Source organism: Felis catus, chromosome B3, assembly GCF_018350175.1.
Source record: "Felis catus isolate Fca126 chromosome B3, F.catus_Fca126_mat1.0, whole genome shotgun sequence".
Taxonomy (NCBI): domain Eukaryota; kingdom Metazoa; phylum Chordata; class Mammalia; order Carnivora; family Felidae; genus Felis; species Felis catus.
The window spans coordinates 27,237,455-27,258,617 of record NC_058373.1 but is presented as its reverse complement, the minus strand read 5'-3'; the positions used below and the strand labels follow the sequence as shown (position 1 = coordinate 27,258,617).

Genomic DNA, 21,163 nt, shown 5'->3' with positions numbered 1-21,163 from the left:
ATATGTGATCTATTTTGGAGAATGTTCCATGTGTACTCGAGAAGAAGGTATATTCTATTGCTTTGGGATGCAGAGTTCTAAGAATATCTGTCAAGTCCTTCTGATCCAATGTATCATTCAGGGCCCTTGTTTCTTGATTGAGCCTGTGTCTAGATGATCTATCCATTGTTGTAAGTGGAGTATTAAAGTCTCCTGCAATTACCACATTCTTATCAATAGGTTGCTTATGTTTGTGATTAATTGTTTTATATATTTGGTGGCTCCCGCATTCGGCGCATAGACATTTATAATTGTTAGCTCTTCCTGATGGATGGGCCCTGTAATTATGATATAATTCCCTTCTTCATCTCTTGTTACAGCCTTTAATTTAAAGTCTAGTTTGTCTGATATAAGTATGGCTACTCCAGCTTTCTTTTGACTTCCAGTAGCATGATAGATAGTTCTCCACTTTCAATCTGAAGGTGTCTTTAGGTCTAAAATGAGTCTCTTGTAGACAGCAATTAGATGGGTCTTGTTTTTTTATCCATTCTGATACCCTATGTCTTTTTGTTGGAGCATTTAGTTCATTTACATTCAGTGTTATTATTGAAAGATATGGGTTTAGAGTCATTGTGATGTCTGTAGGTTTCATGCTTGTAGTGATGTCTCTGGTACTTTGTGGTCCTTGAAACATTTCACTGACAGAATCCCCCTTAGGATGTCTCGTAGGGCTGGTTTAGTGGTGACGAATTCCTTCAGTTTTTGTTTGTTTGGGAAGACCTTTATCTCCCCTTCTATTCTAAATGACAGACTTGCTGGATAAAGGATTCTCGGCTGCATATTTTTCCTGTTCATCACATTGAAGATTTCCTGCCATTCCTTTCTGGCCTGCCAAGTTTCAGTAGATAGATCTGTCACTAGCCTTATCGGTGTCCCTTTATATGTTAGAGCACGTTTATCCGTAGCTGCTTTCAGAATTTTCTCTTTATCCTTGCATTTTTCCAGTTTCACTATGATACGTCGTGCAGAAGATCATTTCAAGTTATGTCTGAAGGGAGTTTTCTGTGCCTCTTGGATTTCAATGCATTTTTCTTTCCCCAGATCAGGGAAGTTCTCAGCTACGATTTGTTCAAACACACCTTCAGCCCCTTTCTCTCTCTCTTCCTCCTCTGGAATCCCTATTATATGGATATTGTTCCATTTCATTCCATCACTTAGTTCTCTAATTCTCCCCTCATACTCCTGGATTTTTTTATCTCTCTTTTTCTCAGCTTCCTGTTTTTCCATAATTTTATCTTGTAATTCACTTATTCTCTCCTCTGCCTCTTCAATCCGAGCTGTGGTCACCTCTATTTTATTTTGCATTTCATTTATAGCATTTTTTAGCCCTCCTGTTTCTTAGTCCCTTGATCTCTGTAGCAATAGATGCTCTGCTGTCCTCTATATTTTTTTCAAGCCCAGCGATTAATTTTATGACTATTATTTTAAATTCATGTTCTATTATATTGCTTAAGTCCTTTTTTATCAATTTGTTAGCTGTTGCTACTTCCTGGAGTTTCTTTTGAGGAGAATTCTTCCATTTCGTCATTTTGGATAGTCCCTGGAGTGGCGCAGAACTGCAGGGCACTTCCCCTGTGCTGTCTGGAATAACTTGTGTTGGTGGGCGGGGTGGCAGTCAGACCCGATGTCTGCCCCCAGCCCACTGCTGGGGCCACAGTCAGATTGGTGTGTACCTTATCTTCCCCTCTCCCAGGTTCAGGACTCACTGTGGAATGGCATGGCCCCTGTCTGGGCTACTTGCACACTGCCATGTTTGTGGTGCTGCTTCTTTGGGATCTGGCATATTAGCCAGGGTCTATCTGCAAGGTGCACAGGGGCAGGAGGGACAAGCTTAGCTCGCTTTGCCATTGTTAGTGGTCCCCTGTTGGAGGGGTCCTGCAGCACCAGGAACGAGGTAGGCAGACCCTTCAGAGGGATGGATCCACAGAAGCACAGCGTTGGGTGTTTGCGTGGTGCAAGCAAGTTCAGTGACAGAAACTGGTTCCCTTTGCTATTTTGGCTGGGTGATGGGTGAGAGAGTTGGCGCAGTCCAATGCCTTTGTTCCTCGCTGAGCTGAACTTTGTCTTCCAGGGTTCAACACTTTTCCCTCCCATTGTCCTCTTGCCCTCCCGCTCTCCAAGCAGAGCTGTTGACTTATAACATTCCAGATGTTAAGTCCCACTGGCTGTCAGAACTCACGCAGTCTGGCCCCTCTGGTTTTGCAATCCAGACTTTGGGGGCTCTACCTTGCTGGGCAGGCTGCTCCTCTGCCGGGCCGGCTCCCTACCACCAGTCCATGTAGCGCACACTGCCTCTCTGCCCTTCCTACCCTCTTCTGTGGGCATCTTATCTATGCTTGGCTCCAGAAAGCCTGTTCTGCTAGTCTTCTGGTGTTTTTTTGGGTTATTTAGGCAGGTGTGGGTGGAATCTAAGTGATCAGCAGGATGCGGTGAGCCCAGCGTCCTCCTATGCTGCCATTTTCCCAAAGAAGACCTCAAAACATTGGTAATTAATATACACTATTTCAAGAGCATTTTCAAGAGCATAAAGTACTATACCTTGGTCATTGCTTTATTTACTATATTTTAAATTTCTTTGCAGAAAATATTATTTGATAAGAAGATTAGCCTAAGGGAGGTGGGTATTTGTTGAGGTATGCAGCAAATTCAAGTCACACTACCAGATTTTGCTTGGGCCCTGCTTTCTATGACTTAGTAGCAGCTGATTTGGCTCCAAAGAAGAAGGTAACATAGTAAAGTTCAAGGCAGGCCTTGGGGACGTACATGGGAGTCAAATCTAGCCTTGGTTATTTTAATTAATTTCAATTGAGGAAAAGTAATACACAAATGAAATAAAACAGGAAGAAGGAGGAAAAAAACAAGCAACGGAAACCAAACTTACTAAATTAGAAGACTAAAAATGGAATAAGAGAAGATAATTGCAAGTGACATATCTGATAAAGGGTTAGTCACCAAAATATATAAAGAACTTATAAAACTCAAAACCCAAAAAACAAATAATCCAGTTTGAAAATTGGCAGAAGGGGGGTACCTGGGTGGCTCAGTCAGTTAAGCTTCCAACTTCAGTTCAGGTCATATCATAGTTCATGAGTTTGAGCCCCATGTCTAGATTTGTGCTGACAGCTTGGAACCTGGAGCCTGCTTCAGATTCTGTGTCTCCCTCTCTCTCTGCTTCTTCCACATTCATTCTCTCTCTCTCTCTCTCTTTCTCTCTCAAAAATAAATAAACATTAAAAAACTCTCTTTATTAAAAAAATGTTCAGAAAACATGAACAGACATTTTTCCAAATAAGACATACAGATGGACAAAAGACACATGAAAAAAAGCTCAACATCACTCATAATCAGGGAAGTACAAATTAAAATTACAATGAGATATCACCTTACACTTGTCAGAATGGCTAAAATTAACAATACTGTAAACAACAGGTGTTGGTGAGAATGTGGAGAAAGGGGAACACTTGTGCACTGTTGGTGGGAATGCAAACTGGTGTAGCCACTCTAGAAAACAATATATAGTTTCCTCAAAAAATTAAAAATTTAACTATCCTACCATCCAGCAATTGAACTACTAGGTACTTACCCAAAGAATAAAAAAAAACTGATTTAAAGAACACATGCACCCCAATATTTATAGCAGCATTATCAACAATAGTCAAGTTATGGAAAGAGTCCAAATGCCCACTGACTAATGAATGGGTAAAGAAGAAGTGGTATATATACACAATGGAATATTATTCAGCCATCAAAAAGAATAAATACTTGCCATATGCAACGACATGGATGAAGCTATAGAGTATTATACTAAGTGAAATAAGTTAGAGAAAGATAAATACCACGATTTCACCCATATACAGAATTTAAGAAACAAAACAATCATAGAGGAGAGAAAGAGAGAGAGGCAAACCAAAAAACAGACTCTTAACTATAGAGAACAAACTGATGGCTATCAGAGTGGATTGGGTAGGGGTATGGGTTAAATAGGTGATGGGGATTAAGGAGTACATTTGTGATGAGCACCGGGTATTTTATGTAAGAGTTGAATCACTAAAATCTATACCTGGAACTAATATTTCACTGTATATCAACTAACTGGAATTTAAATAGAAACAAACAAAACCAAACACACACACACACATGCAAACAAGACTATAAATGGTAGAATTGATAAGTCAAGAGGTGATTTTTTTGTAAAAAAAAATTTTTTTTGTAAACACTCCACAGTGTGAATTCTGATGGGGGTGGGGGGGGCACTCAATCTCATGACTGTGAGATCATGACCTGAGCCAAATCAAGAGTTGGACACTTAACTGTCAAAGCCACCCAGGCACCCCAACATTTTTCATATTATAGATAAAACTTTGTCATCAACAAAGAAAAAGAATAAAAGTAAAAATTATGTGTTAAAAAGGGAATAAAAAGGGCACCTGGGTGGCTCAGCTGGTTGAGTGTCCTTCAGCTTAGGTCATGATTTCACAGTTTGTGAGTTCGAGCCCTGTGCCAGGCTCTGTGCTGACAGCTTGGAGCCTGGAGCCTGCTTTGGACTCTGTGCCTCCCTCTCTCTCTGCCCACCCCTCACTAGTAATATGTCTCTCCCTCAAAAATAAATAAAAACATTAAAAAATAAATACAAAGGGAATAAAACTACAGAGGCAAATATTAAAGTTACATTAGAATATTACATGAAAAAGAATTTTTCTAAAATAAATGTTTTTCTGGAAAAATATAAATAATCAAAGTTATTTTAAGAATCAGTGGAACCAAATAGATGCTCTCTTTGAAATTTTCATGCCCATTCTCCTCTTCTTTGCCTGTTAAATTCCTATTTTCTGTTGAACACGAAACTCAAAAGTCATTTTTCTTACAAACCTCCTCTGCTCTGCTCAGCCCCTCATGCCCCCCCACCCCAGTTGGGCACCACCAATGAAAGAGCTGCTTGCTTTTGGTGCTTGCCTTCAGAATCCTGAGTAGGGACCTCTAGATAGTACTAACTATATTGTTTTACAAATTTGATCCTCTGTTTTTCCCTTTCACTGTGGGCTACTTGTAGGCAAGGAGTGCCTGTTATTTCTCTTTATATCGCCCACATATTAGACAACAAAGAGTTCAATATAAATGATATTAAGTAATTTAAGACAGGATCAATTAATTGTAATAAAGGAAGAATTTCAGGGTGTATAGGCCAGAAGATGCCAGTAAATAGGAGGCATTAAAGATATGGGAGAATAAGGCACTTGGTAGAGAAACTTCTTAGAGGAGAGCCAGAGAGATGTAGTCCAGAGTTTGAGTCCAACACTCGAAAGAGGGAAAAAAGAAACGTAAAGATAAAGGCTTCTGGGTGGAGATGAGGAATGTTGCTGCCATTTCACCTAGATAAATGTGACATTCTTTAAAAAGTCAGAAGGGATGCATGCACCCCTGTTTATTCTAACATCATTTACATTTGCTACATTATGGAAGCAGCCCAAGTGCCCATCAATAGATAACTGGATAAAGATATAATATATATATATATATATATATATATATATATATATATATAATAGAATATTATTTAGCCATAAAAAAGAATGAAATCTTGCCTTTTGCAATGACATGGATGGACTAGAGAGTATAATCCTAAGTGAAATAAGCCAGTCAGAGAAAGACAAATAATATATGATTTCACTCATGTGGAATTTGAGAAACAGAAAAAATGAACAAAGGGAAAAAATGAGAGAGAGAGAGAGAGAGAGAGAGAGAGAGAGAGAGAGAGACAAATGAAAAACCAGACTCTTAACCATGTAGAGAATAAGCTGATGGTTACACACAGGGGAGATATTTGAAATAGGTGAAGGGGATTAAGAGTACACTTGTCTTAAAGAATACTCAGTAATATCAACACAACTAAAAGGCAACCGATGGAATGGGGAAAGATATTTTCAAATGACATATCAGACCAAGGGCTAGTATCCAAAATCTATAAAAAGGTCACCAAACTCCACACCCGGAAAACAAATAATCCAGTGAATAAATGGGCAGAAAACATGAATAGACCCTTCTCTAAAGAAGACATCCGGATGGCCAACAGGCACATGAAAAGATACTCAACGTTGCTCCTCATCAGGGAAATACAAATCAAAACCACACTCAGATATCACCTCACACCAGTCAGAATGGCTAAGATAAACAAATCAAGAGACTATAGATGCTGGCAAGGTTGTGGAGAAATGGGAACCCTCTTGCATTGTTGGTGGGAATGCAAACTGGTGCAGCGTCTCTGGAAAATAGTGTGGAGGTTCCTCCGAAAATTAAAAATAGATCTACCCTATGACCCAGAAATAGCACTGCTAGGAATTTACCCAAAGGATACAGGCGTACTGATGCATAGGGGCACTTGTACCCCAATGTTTATAGCAGCACTTTCAACAATAGGCAAATTATGGAAAGAGCCTAAATGTCCATCAACTGATGAATGGATAAAGAATTTGGGGGCGCCTGGGTGGCGCAGTCGGTTAAGCGTCCGACTTCAGCCAGGTCACGATCTCGCGGTCCGTGAGTTCAAGCCCCGCATCGGGCTCTGGGCTGATGGCTCGGAGCCTGGAGCCTGTTTCCGATTCTGTGTCTCCCTCTCTCTCTGCCCCTCCCCCACTCATGCTCTGTCTCTCTCTGTCCCAAAAATAAATAAACGTTGAAAAAAAAAAAGAATTTGTGGTTTATATACACAGTGGAATACTATGTGACAATGAGAAAGAATGAAATATGGCCTTTTGTAGCAACGTGGATGGAACTGGAGAGTGTTATGCTAAGTGAAATAATTCATACAGAGAAAGACAGATACCATATATTTTCACTCTTATGTGAATCCTGAGAAACTTAACAGAAGGAGGGGAAGGAAAAAAAAAAGAGACAGGGAGGGAGCCAAATCATGAGACTCTTAAATAAATCTGAGAATAAACTGAGGGTTGATGGGGTGGTGGGGAGAGTGGGTGATGGACATTGAGGAGGGTACCTTTTGGGATGAATACTGGGTGTTGTATGGAAACCAATTTGACAATAAATTTCATATTAAAAAATACTGAGTAATATATGGGATTGTTGAATCACTATATTGTATGCCTAAAACTAATTTAACACTATATGTTAAGTATACTGAAATTAATAAAAATCAGAAAGAAGGTTACATTCTAAATATGGGACAAGGAGCCAGGAAACAACATAGGTATTGGACAGAGCATAATAGAGTGTCTTCACATGGTGCCAGGTGTCTAGGAGGTTGTCTGACTTTCTATTTATGTTCAGTGGAGATTCTCAGCTGGTAAAGCGACTTCCCAACATGGAAGTGAGAGGCTGGCTGACTGCAGATCTCATGGTGGTAGTGATGAGAGTTCTAATTCCACAGATGGCCAAATAGTACTGATGCTGGTCAAGAGACAGAAGAAGATGGCAGAGGTGGGCACAAAGTATGCAACAAAAATGCCTTTTCTCAGGAGGAGAAAGGACAAGACATAATTTTCTCAAATTCTTTCTCTTTTGCTTGCTATAAAGATGGTAGATACATGTCATAAGCTTGAACGCATGAAAAAGAAACCACCCAAAAAAATCTATTCTGATGGGGGAAAAAACCAAATTATTAGAATTTCATCCTTGGATGCCTTTTCCTTCCCAAGCTTTGCCTCTTCACTTTAATGCTTTGTTCCTTGCCATGATTCCTATAATGTTCCTCTGTCATCCTGTCTAGTCTTTAGCCATGTGAACTGTACTGCTGGCAGATAGTCACCAATGCAATGTGATGGGGAGGACTCTGAAGACACCAGGAGACCTCCTCCTTCCTTGGATGTGCCTTCTTTCTTCTGTAGCTCTCCCTCCACATCATCACTTTCTACCCCTCCATGAACTCCTCTCTCTCTGGGAAATACAATGATGGGTCTTTATTTATAAGATGCAGGAAGCTCCTTCAGCCTTTCTTCATGAAGAGAATTAGCTAGTTGTCACCTGGAGAGATCCAGGAGATGAGGCATGCAGCTGTTCAAATTTAAAATGAGGGCTGAGGATGAGAAAGAAATTCCTGTCCTTGGGTCCTGAGTGAGCTGAAGACAGGTTAAGGGGCTGAAGAGCATGGCTCTCAAGGTACCCATGGTCTACAGAAAGTGGAGCCAGCTGTGTACCCACGTGATAAGCTCCCACGGTTCTGTAGAAACAGAAGCCATTCTTCTGAGAAACATTCATTACCTTTGTAGAAAGGAAACAGAAAAATGTCTTTTGATTAAGATCTATATTCATGGTGTGTTATAAAGCCTTTTGGAAAGGAAAAATAAAAAGGAAGAATGGTTTCAGTCTAAAACCCAAGTAGGAGACTTCATTAGCAAACATTTCCTTTTGAAAACCAGGTCTCTCTTCAGTGTGTGGAACTTTGCTCTCAGTGCAATGCCTGACCTCCATTGGAAATTGCATAGTTCTGGGGCAGCTTGTTTCACAGAAATCTGGAAGTTTTGGTTCCTTGGAGTACTGTGTGTCATCACAGTTGCGTTTTTAACCTAAAACTGAATACATCAAATGCAGCGTTTGTCTGGGCCTCCATCTGACATTTTGCATCTTGATTTGTGCTTTTTTTTTTTTTTTGCAACTTAACAAATTATTATTTTATTTTATTTTATTTTATTTTTTATTAGAAACTATGCACTCCAGAGGACAGTGGAATGTTTTTTTTCAATATATGACATTTATTGTCAAATTGGTTTCCATACAACATCCAGTGCTCATCCCAAGAGGTGCCCTCCTCAATACCCATCAACCACTCCCCCTCCCTCCCACCCCCCATCAACCCTCAGTTTGTTCTCAGTTTTTAACAGTCTCTTATGCTTTGGCTCTCTCCGACTCTAACCTCTTTTTTTTTTCCTTCCCCTCCCCCATGGGTTTCTGTTAAGTTTCTCAGGATCCACATAAGAGTGAAAACATCTGTCTTTCTCTGTATGGCTTATTTCACTTAGCATCACACTCTCCATTTCCATCCACGTTGCTACAAAGGGCCATATTTCATTCTTTCTCATTGCCATATAGTACGCCATTGTGTATATAAACCACAAATTCTTTATGATTTCATCAGTTGATGGACATTTAGGCTCTTTCCATAATTTGCCTATTGTTGAGAGTGCTGCTATAAACATTGGGGTACAAGTGCCCCTACGCATCAGTACTCCTGTATCCCTTGGGTAAATTCCTAACAGTGCTATCGCGGGGTCATAAGGAAGGTCTATTTTTAATATTTTGAGGAACCTCCACACTGTTTTCCAGAGTGGCTGCACCAATTTGCATCCCCACCAACAGTGCAAGAGGGTTCCCAGTTCTCCACATCCTCGTCAGCATCTATAGTCTACTTATTTGTTCATTTTGGCCACTCTGACTGGCGTGAGGTGATACCTGAGTGTGGTTTTCATTTGTATTTCCCTGATAAGGAGCGACGTTGAGCATCTTTTCATGTTCCTGTTGGCCATCCGGATGTCTTCTTTAGAGAAGGGTCTATTCATGTTTTCTGCCCATTTCTTCACTGGGTTATTTTTTTTCCCAGGTGTGGAGTTTGGTGAGCTCTTTATAGATTTTGGATACTAGCCCTTTGTCCGATATGTCATTTGCAAATATCTTTTCCCATTCCGTTGGTTGCCTTTTAGTTTTGTTGGTTGTTTCCTTTGCTGTGCAGAAGCTTTTTATCTTCATAAGGTCCCAGTAATTCATTTTTGCTTTTAATTCCCTTGCCTCTGGGGAAGTGTCGAGTAAGAGATTGCTACGGCTGAGGTCAGAGAGGTCTTTTCCTGCTTTCTCCTCTAGGGTTTTGATGGTTTCCTGTCTCACATGCAAGTCCTTTATCCATTTTGAGTTTATTTTTGTGACTGGTGTGAGAAAGTGGTCTAGTTTCAACCTTCTGCATGTTGCTATCCAGTTCTCCCAGCACCATTTGTTAAAGAGGCTGTCTTTTTTTCCACTGGATGTTCTTTCCTGCTTTGTCAAAGATGAGATGGCCATACGTTTGTGGGTCTAGTTCTGGGGTTTCTATTCTATTCTATTCCATTGGTCTATGTGTTTGTTTTTGTGCCAATACCATGCTGTCTTGATGATGACAGCTTTGTAGTAGAGGCTGAAGTCTGGGATTGTGATGCCTCCTGCTTTGGTCTTCTTCTTCAAAATTACTTTGGCTATTCGGGGCCCTTTGTGGTTCCATATGAATTTTAGGATTGCTTGTTCTAGTTTCGAGAAGAATGCTGGTGCAATTTTGATTGGGATTGCATTGAATGTGTAGATAGCTTTGGGTAGTATTGACATTTTGACAATATTTATTCTTCCAATCCATGAGCAGGGAATGTCTTTCCACTTCTTTATGTCTTCTTCAATTACCTTCATAATCTTTCTATAGTTTTCAGCATACAGATCTTTTACATCTTTGGTTAGATTTATTCCTAGGTATTTTATGCTTCTTGGTGCAATTGTGAGTGGGATCAGTTTTATTTGTCTTTCTGTTGCTTCATTGTTAGTGTATAAGAATGAAACTGATTTCTGTACATTGATTTTTTATCCTGTGACTTTGCTGAATTCATGTATCAGTTCTAGCAGACTTTTGGTGGAGTCTATCAGGTTTTCTATGTATAGTATCATGTCATATGCAAAAAGTGAAAGCTTGACTTCATCTTTGCCAATTTTGATACCTTTGATTTCCTTTTGTTGTCTGATTCCTGATGCTAGAACTTCCAACTCTATGTTAAACAACAGCGGTGAGAGTGGGCATCCCTGTCTTGTTCCTGATCTCAGGGAAAAAGCTCTCAGTTTTTCCCCATAGAGGATGATGTTAGCTGTGGGCCTTTCATAAATGGCTTTTATGATGTTGAAGTATATTCCTTCTATCCCGACTTTCTCGAGGGTTTTTATTAAGAAAGGATGCTGAATTTTGTCAAATGCTTTTTCTGCATCGATTGACAGGATCATATGGTTCTTTTCTTTTCTTTTATCAATGTGATGTATCATGTCGATTGATTTGGGAGTGTTGAACCAGCCCTGCATCCCAGGAATGAATACCACTTGATCATGGTGAATGATTCTTTTTATATGCTGTTGAATTCGATTTGCTAGTATCTTGAGAATTTTTGCATCCATACTCATCAGGGATATTGGCCTGTAGTTCTCTTTTTTTTACTGGGTCTCTGTCTGGTTTAGGAATCAAAGTAATACTGGCTTCATAGAATGAGTCTGAAAGTTTTCCTTCCCTTTCTATTTCTTGGAATAGCTTGAGAAGGATAGGTATTATCTCCACTTTAAATGTCTGGTAGAACTCCGCTGGGAAGCCATCTGGTCCTGCACTCTTATTTGTTGGGAGATTTTTGATAACCGATTCAATTTCTTCACTGGTTATGGGTCTGTTCAAACTTTCTACTTCCTTCTGATTAAGTTTTGGAAGAGTGTGGGTGTTCAGGAATTTGTCCATTTCTTCTAGGTTGTCCAATTTGATGGGTTATAATTTTTCATAGTATTCCCTGATAATTGTTTGTATCTCTGAGGGATTGGTTGTAAAAATTCCATTTTAATTCATGATTTTATCTATTTGGGTCATCTCCCTTTTCTTTTTGAGAAGCCTGGCTAGAGGTTTGTCAATTTTGTTTATTTTTTCAAAAAACCAACTCTTGGTTTTGTTGATCTGCTCCACAGAGTTTTTAGATTCTATATTGTTTATTTCTGCTCTGATCTTTATTATTTCTCTTCTTCTGCTGGGTTTAGGCTGCCTTTGCTATTCTGCTTCTATTTCCTTTAGGTGTGCTCTTAGAGTTTGTATTTGGGATTTTTCTTGTTTCTTGAGATAGGCCTCGATTGCGATGTATTTTCCTCTCAGGATTGCTTTCGCTGCATCCCTAAGCATTTGGATTGTTGTATTTTCATTTTCGTTTGTTTCCATATATTTTTTATTTTCTTCCCTAATTGCCTGGTTGAGCCATTCATTCTTAGGACGGTGTTCTTTAACCTCCATGCTTTTGGAGGTTTTCCAGACTTTTTCCTGTGGTTGATATCAAGCTTCATAGCATTGTGGTCTGAAAGTATGCATGGTATAATTTCAATTCTTGTATACTTATGAAGGGCTGTTTTGTGACCCAGTATATGATCTAACTTGGAGAATGTTCCATGTGCACTCAAGAAGAAAGTATATTCTGTTGCTTTGGGATGCAGAGTTCCAAATATGTCTGTCAAGTCCATCTGATCCAATGTATCATTCAGGGCCCTTGTTTCTTGATTGAGCCTGTGACTAGATGATCTATCCATTTCTGTAAGTGGAGTGTTAAAGTTCCCTGCAATTACCACATTCTTGTCAATAAGGTTGCTTATGTTTATGAGTAATTGTTTTATATATTTAGGAGCTCCGGTATTTGGCGCATAGACATTTATAATTGTTAGCTTTTCCTGATGGATAGACCCTGTAATTATTATATAATACCCTTCTTCATCTCTTGTTACAGACTTTAATTTAAAGTCTAGTTTTTCTGATATAAGTATGGCTACTCCAGCTCTCTTTTGGTTTCCAGTAGCATGATAAATAATTCTCCATCCCCTCACTCTCAATCTAAAGGTGTCCTCAGGTCTAAAATGAGTCTCTTGTAGACAGCAAATAGATGGGTCTTGTTTTTTTATCCATTCTGATACCCTATGTCTTTTGGTTGGCTCATTTAATCCATTTACATTCAGTGTTATTATAGAAAGATCCGGGTTTAGATTCATCGTGATGTCTGTATGTTTTATGCTTGTAGCGATTTCTCTGGTACTTTGTCTCACAGGATCCCCCTTAGGATCTCTTGTAGGGCTGGTTTAGTGGTGACAAATTCCTTCAGTTTTTGTTTGTTTGGGAAGACCTTTATCTCTCCTTCTATTCTAAATGACAGACTTGCTGGATAAAGGATTCTCGGCTGCATATTTTTTCTGTTCATCACATTGAAGATCTCGTGCCAATCCTTTCTGGCCTGCCAAATTTCAAAAGAGAGATCGGTCATGAGTCTTATAGGTCTCCCTTTATATGTTAGGGAACGTTTGTCCCTTGCTGCTTTCAGGATTTTCTCTTTATCCTTGTATGTTCCCAGTTTCACTATGATATGTTGTGCAGAAGATCGATTCAAGTTATGTCAGAAGGGAGTTCTCTGTGCCTCTTGGATTTCAATGCCTTTTTCCTTCCCCAGTTCAGGGAAGTTCCCAGCTATTATTTCTTCAAGTATACCTTCAGCACCTTTCCGTCTCTCTTCCTTCTCTGGGACACCAAGTATGCGTATATTATTTCTTTTTAGTGTATCACTTAGTTCTCTAATTTTTCCTTCATACTCCTGGATTTTTTTATCTCTCTTTTTCTCAGCTTCCTCTTTTTCCATAGTTTTATCTTCTAGTTCACCTATTCTCTCCTCTGCCTCTTCAATCCGAGCCATGGTCATTTCCATTTTATTTTGCATGTCATTTAAAGCGTTTTTCAGCTCCTCCTGACTGTTCCTTAGTCCCTTGATCTCTGTAGCAAGAGATTCTCTGCTGTCCTCTATACTGTTTTCAAGCCCAGCAATTAATTTTATGACTATTATTCTAAATTCACTTTCTGTTACATTATTTAAATCCTTTTTGATCAGTTCATTAGCTGTTGTTATATCCTGGTGATTCTTTTGAGGGGAATTCTTCCGTTTGGTCATTTTGGGTAGTCCCTGGAGTGGTGCAGACCTGCAGGGCACTTCCCCTGTGCTGTGGGGTATAACTGGAGTTGGTGGGCGGGGCCACAGTCAGACCTGATGTGTGCCCCCAGCCCACCGCTGGGGCCACAGTCAGATTGGTGTGTGCCTTCTCTTCACTGTGGGGTGGCATGGCCTGTCTGGGCTACTTGCACACTGCCAGGCTTGTGGTGCTGGGGATCTGGCATATTAGCTGGGGTGGGTAGGCAAGGTGCATGGGGGCAGGAGGGGCAGGCTTAGCTCACTTCTCCTTAGGTGATCCACTTCAGGAGGGGCCCTGTGGCAGTGGAAGTGAGTCAGACCCACTCCTTGAGGGGTGGCTCCGCAGAAGCACAGCGTTGGGTGTTTTTGAGGAGCAAGCAAGTGCTCTGGCAGGAACTGGTTCTCTTTGGGATTTTGGCTGGGGGATGGGCGAGGGAGATGGCACTGGCTAGCACCTTTGTTCCCCGCCTAACTGAGCTCTGTCATCCCGGGGCTCAGCAACTCTCCCTCCCTTTGTCCTCCAGCCTTCCCGCTTTCTGAGCAGAGCTGTTAACTTATAACTTCCCAGATGCTAAGTCACGCTTGCTGTTGGAACACACTCCATCTGGCCCCTCCACTTTTGCAAGCCAGACTCAGGGGCTCTGCTTGGCCAGCAGGCTGCCCCTCCACTCCGGCTCCCTCCTGCCAGTCCGTGCAGTGCACACCGCCTCTCTGCCCTTCTTACCCTCTTCCGTGGGCCTCTCGTCTGCGCTTGGCTCTGGAGACTCCATTCTGCTAGTCTTCTGGTGGTTTTCTGGGTTATTTAGGCAGGTGTAGGTGGAATCTAAGTGATCAGCAGGATGCGCGGTGAGCCCAGCGTCCTCCTACGCTGCCATCTTCTCCCGAAACTCCTGGATTTGTGCTTTGACATTCAAGTGTTTTTGTCTTCTGTAACAGAATGTGATGTTTGGAGCCAGAATGGATTGAAAATAATCTCAGAGGGAAATGAAAACATAATGTGATGCTATGTTTTGAACAAATATGCTTTTCCTAAGCCTTTTGGTGAAGGTACTGCTTTTCTGGGAGGCTTGGGGAGGAAGACAGATGTATCTTCTGGGAAGTGGAACTGCTCTTGGTAAATGTGGAGCATAAATGTGTATACTCAGAGAATGGCTGGCAGTGACAGGAAGTCATTAGTGCCCTCGCTTTAAATAAATCTCCTTTCAGTGGACTCTTGCCTGGACAGGGAGTGAAGCATTAAAACACCAACCAAACTAACGGTACTCCCACAGGAAAAAGCAGCAGGGACTCGCCCCAAGAAGGAAGATGCCAACTTTAGCAGTTTCAACAGAGCTGCCCCATCCTTGTCTTTACCCATTACATACTCAGGTGTGTAGCTACTGCTGTCAGTGCCATCAAATGCCAATGAATAACTTCATCATTTGTCTTGACTCTAACATTAGAGAATTCTTTGTCTGTATGTGTGACTTCCAAAATGTACAAGAAAAGGCCACCCTGATGAGCTTGCTAGCCTGGTGGAGATGTACACAGATGGTTGCAGAGCCCCTGCCAGTCTGTCTCAACCTCTTTTTTTCCTGCAAATGCTTCACTCTTGCATATACTCTGTGAAAGCTCCATGTAGAGCCAGAATCCCCTGCATCTACTCAAGGTCATAAACCTGCCTTTTCAAATGTTTTCATCCAGATATTGTGAGCCACCTAGAGCTGCATTGGACCACACAACCCCTAGTCAGTTTGGCACAATTAAGCCTTGAAATGTGGCAAGTCAAATTAAGGTGTTCTGTGAATGGAAAACCCACACTGGATTTCAAAGATTTAGTATAAAAATTAATGTAAACTATTCAATTTTATGTTGATTATATGTTAAAATATTTTGGGTATGTTGGATTCAATAATATATTATTAAATTTAATTTCACTTTTTTTTTTACTTTTTTTTAAAATATGTGGTACTAGAAATTTGAAATTACATAGTGGCTCACAGTATATTTCTATTGGCTTGTGGTCTGGGATTACCTTGCATTTTGAGTGAGCTGACAAGAAGATGACAAGTTTCTTCGCCTTCCCAGGACATAATGTCTTTTTCTATGATAAGGAGTGTCAAACATTTTTTTTTGTAAGGGTCAGATATAAATCTTTCAGGCTTCATGGGCCACATGGTCTCTGTTGCAACTACTCAACAGTACTTTGATGTGGCAGCCTCAGCTACCCTAGATGGTAGAACATCCATTTTATGATAAGTAAATGAATGGGAGAGAATGTGTTACAATAAAACTTTATTTACAAGAACAGTCAGTGGGCTAGTATTGGCCTGGGGGCTGTAGTTTCTTGTTTCTTGATCTATAAAAAATACTGATTTACCTAGGCCAATTCTCTTTGGACTGTAAAAGCACATTTTTCATTCATAGAATCCTTACTGTATACACATTTATGGGTTCAAGGATCTTATGGTACATGCAAATATCTTTGTATTATTTTTTGTTGGCATGTTATAATCCAACCAGCAGATGATGAAGCTTGAATCTAAAATATTAGAACTGATATCTGATATAATTCCCTTCTCTTTTTTTTGTCTCTCCCTCCCTGCCTCCTCTCTTTACCTCCCTCCCTTCCCCCTTTCCCTTTTTACCCCTCTCTTTCGGTCTCTATCTCTGTCTGTTTCTGCTTTTGTTTCTCTCTCTCTCTTCCCACTGGTTATGCTGGAGTTTTTATGTTGTGGTGTTAGGAGACTGTAGGCGGTATTAGGATAGGCTTAGGTTGATCCATTCTCCCGAGGCTCAGTGAATAATAAAAGGTCTCCCTTGGGGAAGGAAAAAAAAAAAAAAAAAAAAACAACAGGTTAGAGTGGGAGAGAGCCAAAGCATAAGAGACTGTTAAAAACTGAGAACAAACTGAGGGTTGATGGGGGGTGGGAGGGAGGAGAGGGTGGGTGATGGGTATTGAGGAGGGCACCTTTTGGGATGAGCACTGGGTGTTGTATGGAAACCAATTTGTCAATAAATTTCATATTAAAAAATAAAAAGGTCTCCCTTGTAGTCCTGGACATCTTGTCTGAGATTCACTGTCATGTTAAATGAATACTAAAGGGTCTCTTGTCAGTCTTTGCTCTGGTGGCTCATTATGTGACCAGATGCTTGTCTAAGGGATTTATAGGGGTGAACGCATAATCCTCATAACAACCTTAGTAAGTAGGTATTATTATTACTTCCATTTTAAAGATGAAGAAATTCAATCATGGAGATGTTTAATACTTTCCCAGGATCATGCAGCTGGATAAGAACAGAACTCTTAACTAATGTGTTGTGGTGGGAATGCATGTGGATTTTGAAGCCAGAAAAATATGCCAAAACATCATCTGCATCTTAGTGGTGGAATACTTTGTCAAATTCCTTAATATATTTAAGCTTCAGTTTCTTCTATGAAATAGGGACCTGCCTTATTGTGTTTGGGAAATTTCAACATCTGCATTCTCAACATCAGGCCCTTAGCATATAGTAGATGTGAATAAGTCACTTATTTCTGAGTTGTATGTTGTCATTGTATGGTTTACCTGTACCCACAGGGAAGCAGAATGTATAGTGATTAAAAGCATACACTCTAGAGTTAGACTGAGGGGGTTTGAATGTCTGTCCACACCAAAGGAGATTAGCCAAGTAACCTGGATAAGTCTGCTTCCTTTTCCGAATCCCATCTGCACAGTGGATGTGATGATATCAATCTCAAAAGGTGATATGAGCAGTTGATGAGGTCAACTTTATGAGGATTTCCACAGTGTCTAGACACTACATGAACAATTTTTTTTTTGATGGTGTCTGAATGCTTGCATCAGTCCCTAGATGATACTCCTTCTCAGGATTGTTGCCATCTCTGAGACACCAGTAACCATCTACGATGTTGGAAGCACAGCAGAACCATCTACAAGGAAATTCCTTTGGGCTTGGACTCCCCAAGAGTAAGCTCTTCTTTTTGTGGACTCCATCCTTTGGGAAAGCATACTTGCTTCTGAAACACAGTCAGGTGTCCTATCACCCAGGTTGAAGTATTCAGCATCTTACTTGACACTGACTCAATTCCATACAATCTGTCACAGTGTAAGGAAAGGTTTTGCATTTGTGTGAACGCTTGTGATGATGTCTGTGACACCTGGAGTTGAACAGACACTATTCCTGGGTGCATTTTTCCAGAATTCAATTATTAGGACTGACCTATTGCTAACATATTCAGCTATTTAAAAAAAAAACAAAACAAAGTTTACTAATCTCAAATTTAGATTATTTTACTGAAATCTGTTGTTTCAGTTTTCCATTTTGTAAAAGAAATGTGCCTAGAATAGAACTTACCACCTTACTGAAATGTCTAATTCTGGTCTAGAATTTAAGGAGCTATTTCACTTGTGGTTGTAGTTTCTGTGTTTAAATTACAGCTTCATAGAAAGAACCTTACTGTGACTCTTTCTGAGTAGCCACTCCCCATGCCCACAGCCAGGGGAAGGAAGAATGTTATAATCATTATCATTATAACACACTAGGCTCTTCCCAGTGAATTTTTAAGCCTTTTGGGACAAAAATTTTAGTCTTTGCAGTGACTTCCCTCAATGGCAATGCAGCACGAAGTAATGGCTTCAAAGCATGAATTCCAAATGTGAAATGGGAATCAATTGTGATTTGTTAGCTGGGATAGGAATTTGTGGGAACACAAGTACATCATGGGAAGAATATAATGAGGGAAACTTTCATCTTCTCATGACTTCTTTTGTATTTGTGCATACCTATACCTCCTGCACTTCACTGAATACAGAAGAAATTCCATTCTTTCCTCTTCCCTTCCTAGAGACAAGACATTATTTTCTAATCCTACCTCTAAAGCTCTCTTCACTATTAAGTGTTAGGAACTTCAGGGGTCTATAGGAATATGACATTTCTAGGAAATCAGTTTTCTCAGAAGGACAATTGGAAGATGATGCAGAGACTTAAAAAATGGTCCAGTTATATGACACTGACAGTTGTTAAGTGTCATTATCAAGACCAACACTCTAATGTTGTAGATGATTAAATTGAGGCTATAAAATGTCAATTAAAATTTGTAAAAATTGTAAGCATTTCTCAATAAAATGTCATACATTGGGAGATATCTAATGTAGGCATGCATCCATATCATCTAGGTTAAAACCAACTTTTCAATTTCTAGAAATAAGAAGTAATTGACTTTGTGGATACACGAACCTCCTAAGTCATGACAAATATAATGATGTAATGACACATGTAATAATTAATTTAGAACTCACATTACTTGCCAGACACCAGACACCACAATCCACTTCTCTTCATGTTTTAGGTTGGGCTTCCCAATGATGGTTGTCTCCTGCACAGTTGGGATGTGTTACCTTCTTGTTGCTCATGTCGTGATGGGATGGAATTAACAGCTATACATCGTTTGAAGACTAAGGGAAACTTGATCCATCACCAACATCAGTAGAAAACTGCCTCAAGACCACTCTTGGGAGAAGAAAAGGTGCTTATCATGGGGGTGCTCTGGAGTGGAAACCTTTGGCATCCACACTCATTCAGGTGAATGCTAGAAAATCATGGGAAATACAAGATAACTTACTAAAGATTCCAGTACAAGAAAATATGTATGTTTCAAAACAAGTCTTGCTATGCTCTGTAAGAAAAGACACAAATGCAATATTCGACCCCAAGTGGCTTGTACTGTTTAACTTTCAGTTTCCTGAGGTCATCAAGAGTTTTTTTATGTAATCATTTTCCATGTTAAAATAGTCTGCATCTCTGTACTCTTTCTGGGAAAAGGAAAACAGTTTGTAAGGAAACATTTTATGTATTAAAAAATAAACTGCAACTTGACAAAAGGTTTAGAATTAATTAGTCTCCTAGCTTTTTAGCAGTTTACACAATATAAAATTATATTTTATCCATTTATGTTTTTCTCTGGAGTTTTTAAGTCATCAATTACAAGTGTAGAAATTTGACTTGTAAGATGGTCATAAGTGCTTTTAAAATAATATTTTACAATTTAACAGCCTAGAATAATAAACTTGAGTTTTGAAGGTGGTTCAAGCTATTTCCATTGATTATAACAAAACTGTGGTTAATACACCCAGCTGTGCACACTCCACAGGACACCAGTGGTTCAGTCAATGCTTATTAAATGCTGGAATGCTTTGTGTGTGTGTGTGTGTGTGTGTGTGTGTGTGTGTGTGGAGTGTTACATGTGAGACAAGGCTAGTGATAACAAAGAGCAAGAGAGGGCAGCATGCTTCAGCTGAGGTCTCATATGCTCTGCTTAGGCAATACCATGGCTAAACCCCAGACAACTGATCTCTCCTTCAGTTTTTGTCTACTGCATCTGATTGCTTGAGATGAAGATGTTTACTGGGGATTCTCAGAAGTGGTAGTTGTATGAAGTGTCTGATTTCAAAAGGCTTAAGATTCCCAGGGCACTAAGTACTGGAAAGTAGGAGACCTTTATAGTTGCATTTCTGTCCTTGGCATCCTCAGAATGAATGTACCCTTTCTACAGTTTGGAATCTACAATTTTTAAATGGCAACCTGTGTCCTCCAAGAGAGAGTTTCTCAGAATATGCCCTTTGGATTCATAAGCCATCTTTTAATTCTTTGACAGCAAAGGTGACATGAAGCCCCAGTTTGTTTTAAAATCTGATCTTTGTCACAGAAAATGCTGTGTGGCACCTGCCTAAGTGCTCCAGAGGAGATTCCACTCCTGACTTTCCAGGGAAAGAGACCTGACAGCTCTTCTAGCTCTTGGTCCCTTTCCACATTGCCTTACTGACACCTAGATGGCCCCAAATTCTTTCACCAAAAGTCACTGTCTTCTCTTCTCCTGCATATTTCCATGCCTGGTGGTGGTGGTGGTGGTGGTGACTTCCTTGAGCCCAGCTGCTGCTTCTAACTCCTGGCTCTTCTCTGCTCCTTCAGCATCTACTCCCCCATGATGCCACAGCATCCATCTCTCCACCTCCCACCTCTCCTCATTGATGCCACCCTCAGTCCTCAGTCACTCCTTCTCATTCTTAAATACCTTTGTCTCCTGACTCATTTCTTCCTCTTCACCTTACTCCCTCACCTTCTCAGAATTCCTTATTGGGCATTCAAGCTTCATTACATCTGAACTTGGTCCCTGGTAACTGCCTCTTGAATTATTTGTCTCACATATCTCTCCATGACACTTCTTGTCACCTGCTCCAGATCACCACCCAAACATATCCCCCCATTGATGCTTTCAGTGCATCAGCCTCTCCCCCTTTCTAACTCCCACATCAGTTCCCTCCTAGCTCAGTTTTCTAATTCTGCTCTTAAATTAAAAACTGCTCTTAAAATTTTTTTTTCAACATTTATTTATTTTTGGGACAGAGAGAGACAGAGCATGAACGGGGGAGGGGCAGAGAGAGAGGGAGACA

At 40.2% G+C, this 21,163-nt stretch overlaps 1 protein-coding gene across 2 annotated transcripts in view; it reads left to right on the top strand.

Moving 5' to 3' along the window:
• The window catches only part of OCA2 (OCA2 melanosomal transmembrane protein), a 495,166-nt gene extending 475,369 nt beyond the window's left edge, over positions 1–19,797 (top strand). For both annotated transcript variants that reach the window (XM_003986906.5, XM_045058957.1), the window contains exon 24: positions 19,063–19,797. In XM_003986906.5, the coding sequence (XP_003986955.3) occupies positions 19,063–19,147 (85 nt within the window). In that variant the 3' untranslated portion in view covers positions 19,148–19,797. The remainder of the gene's footprint in view (positions 1–19,062) is intronic.
• Positions 19,798–21,163: the final 1,366 nt, after the last annotated feature.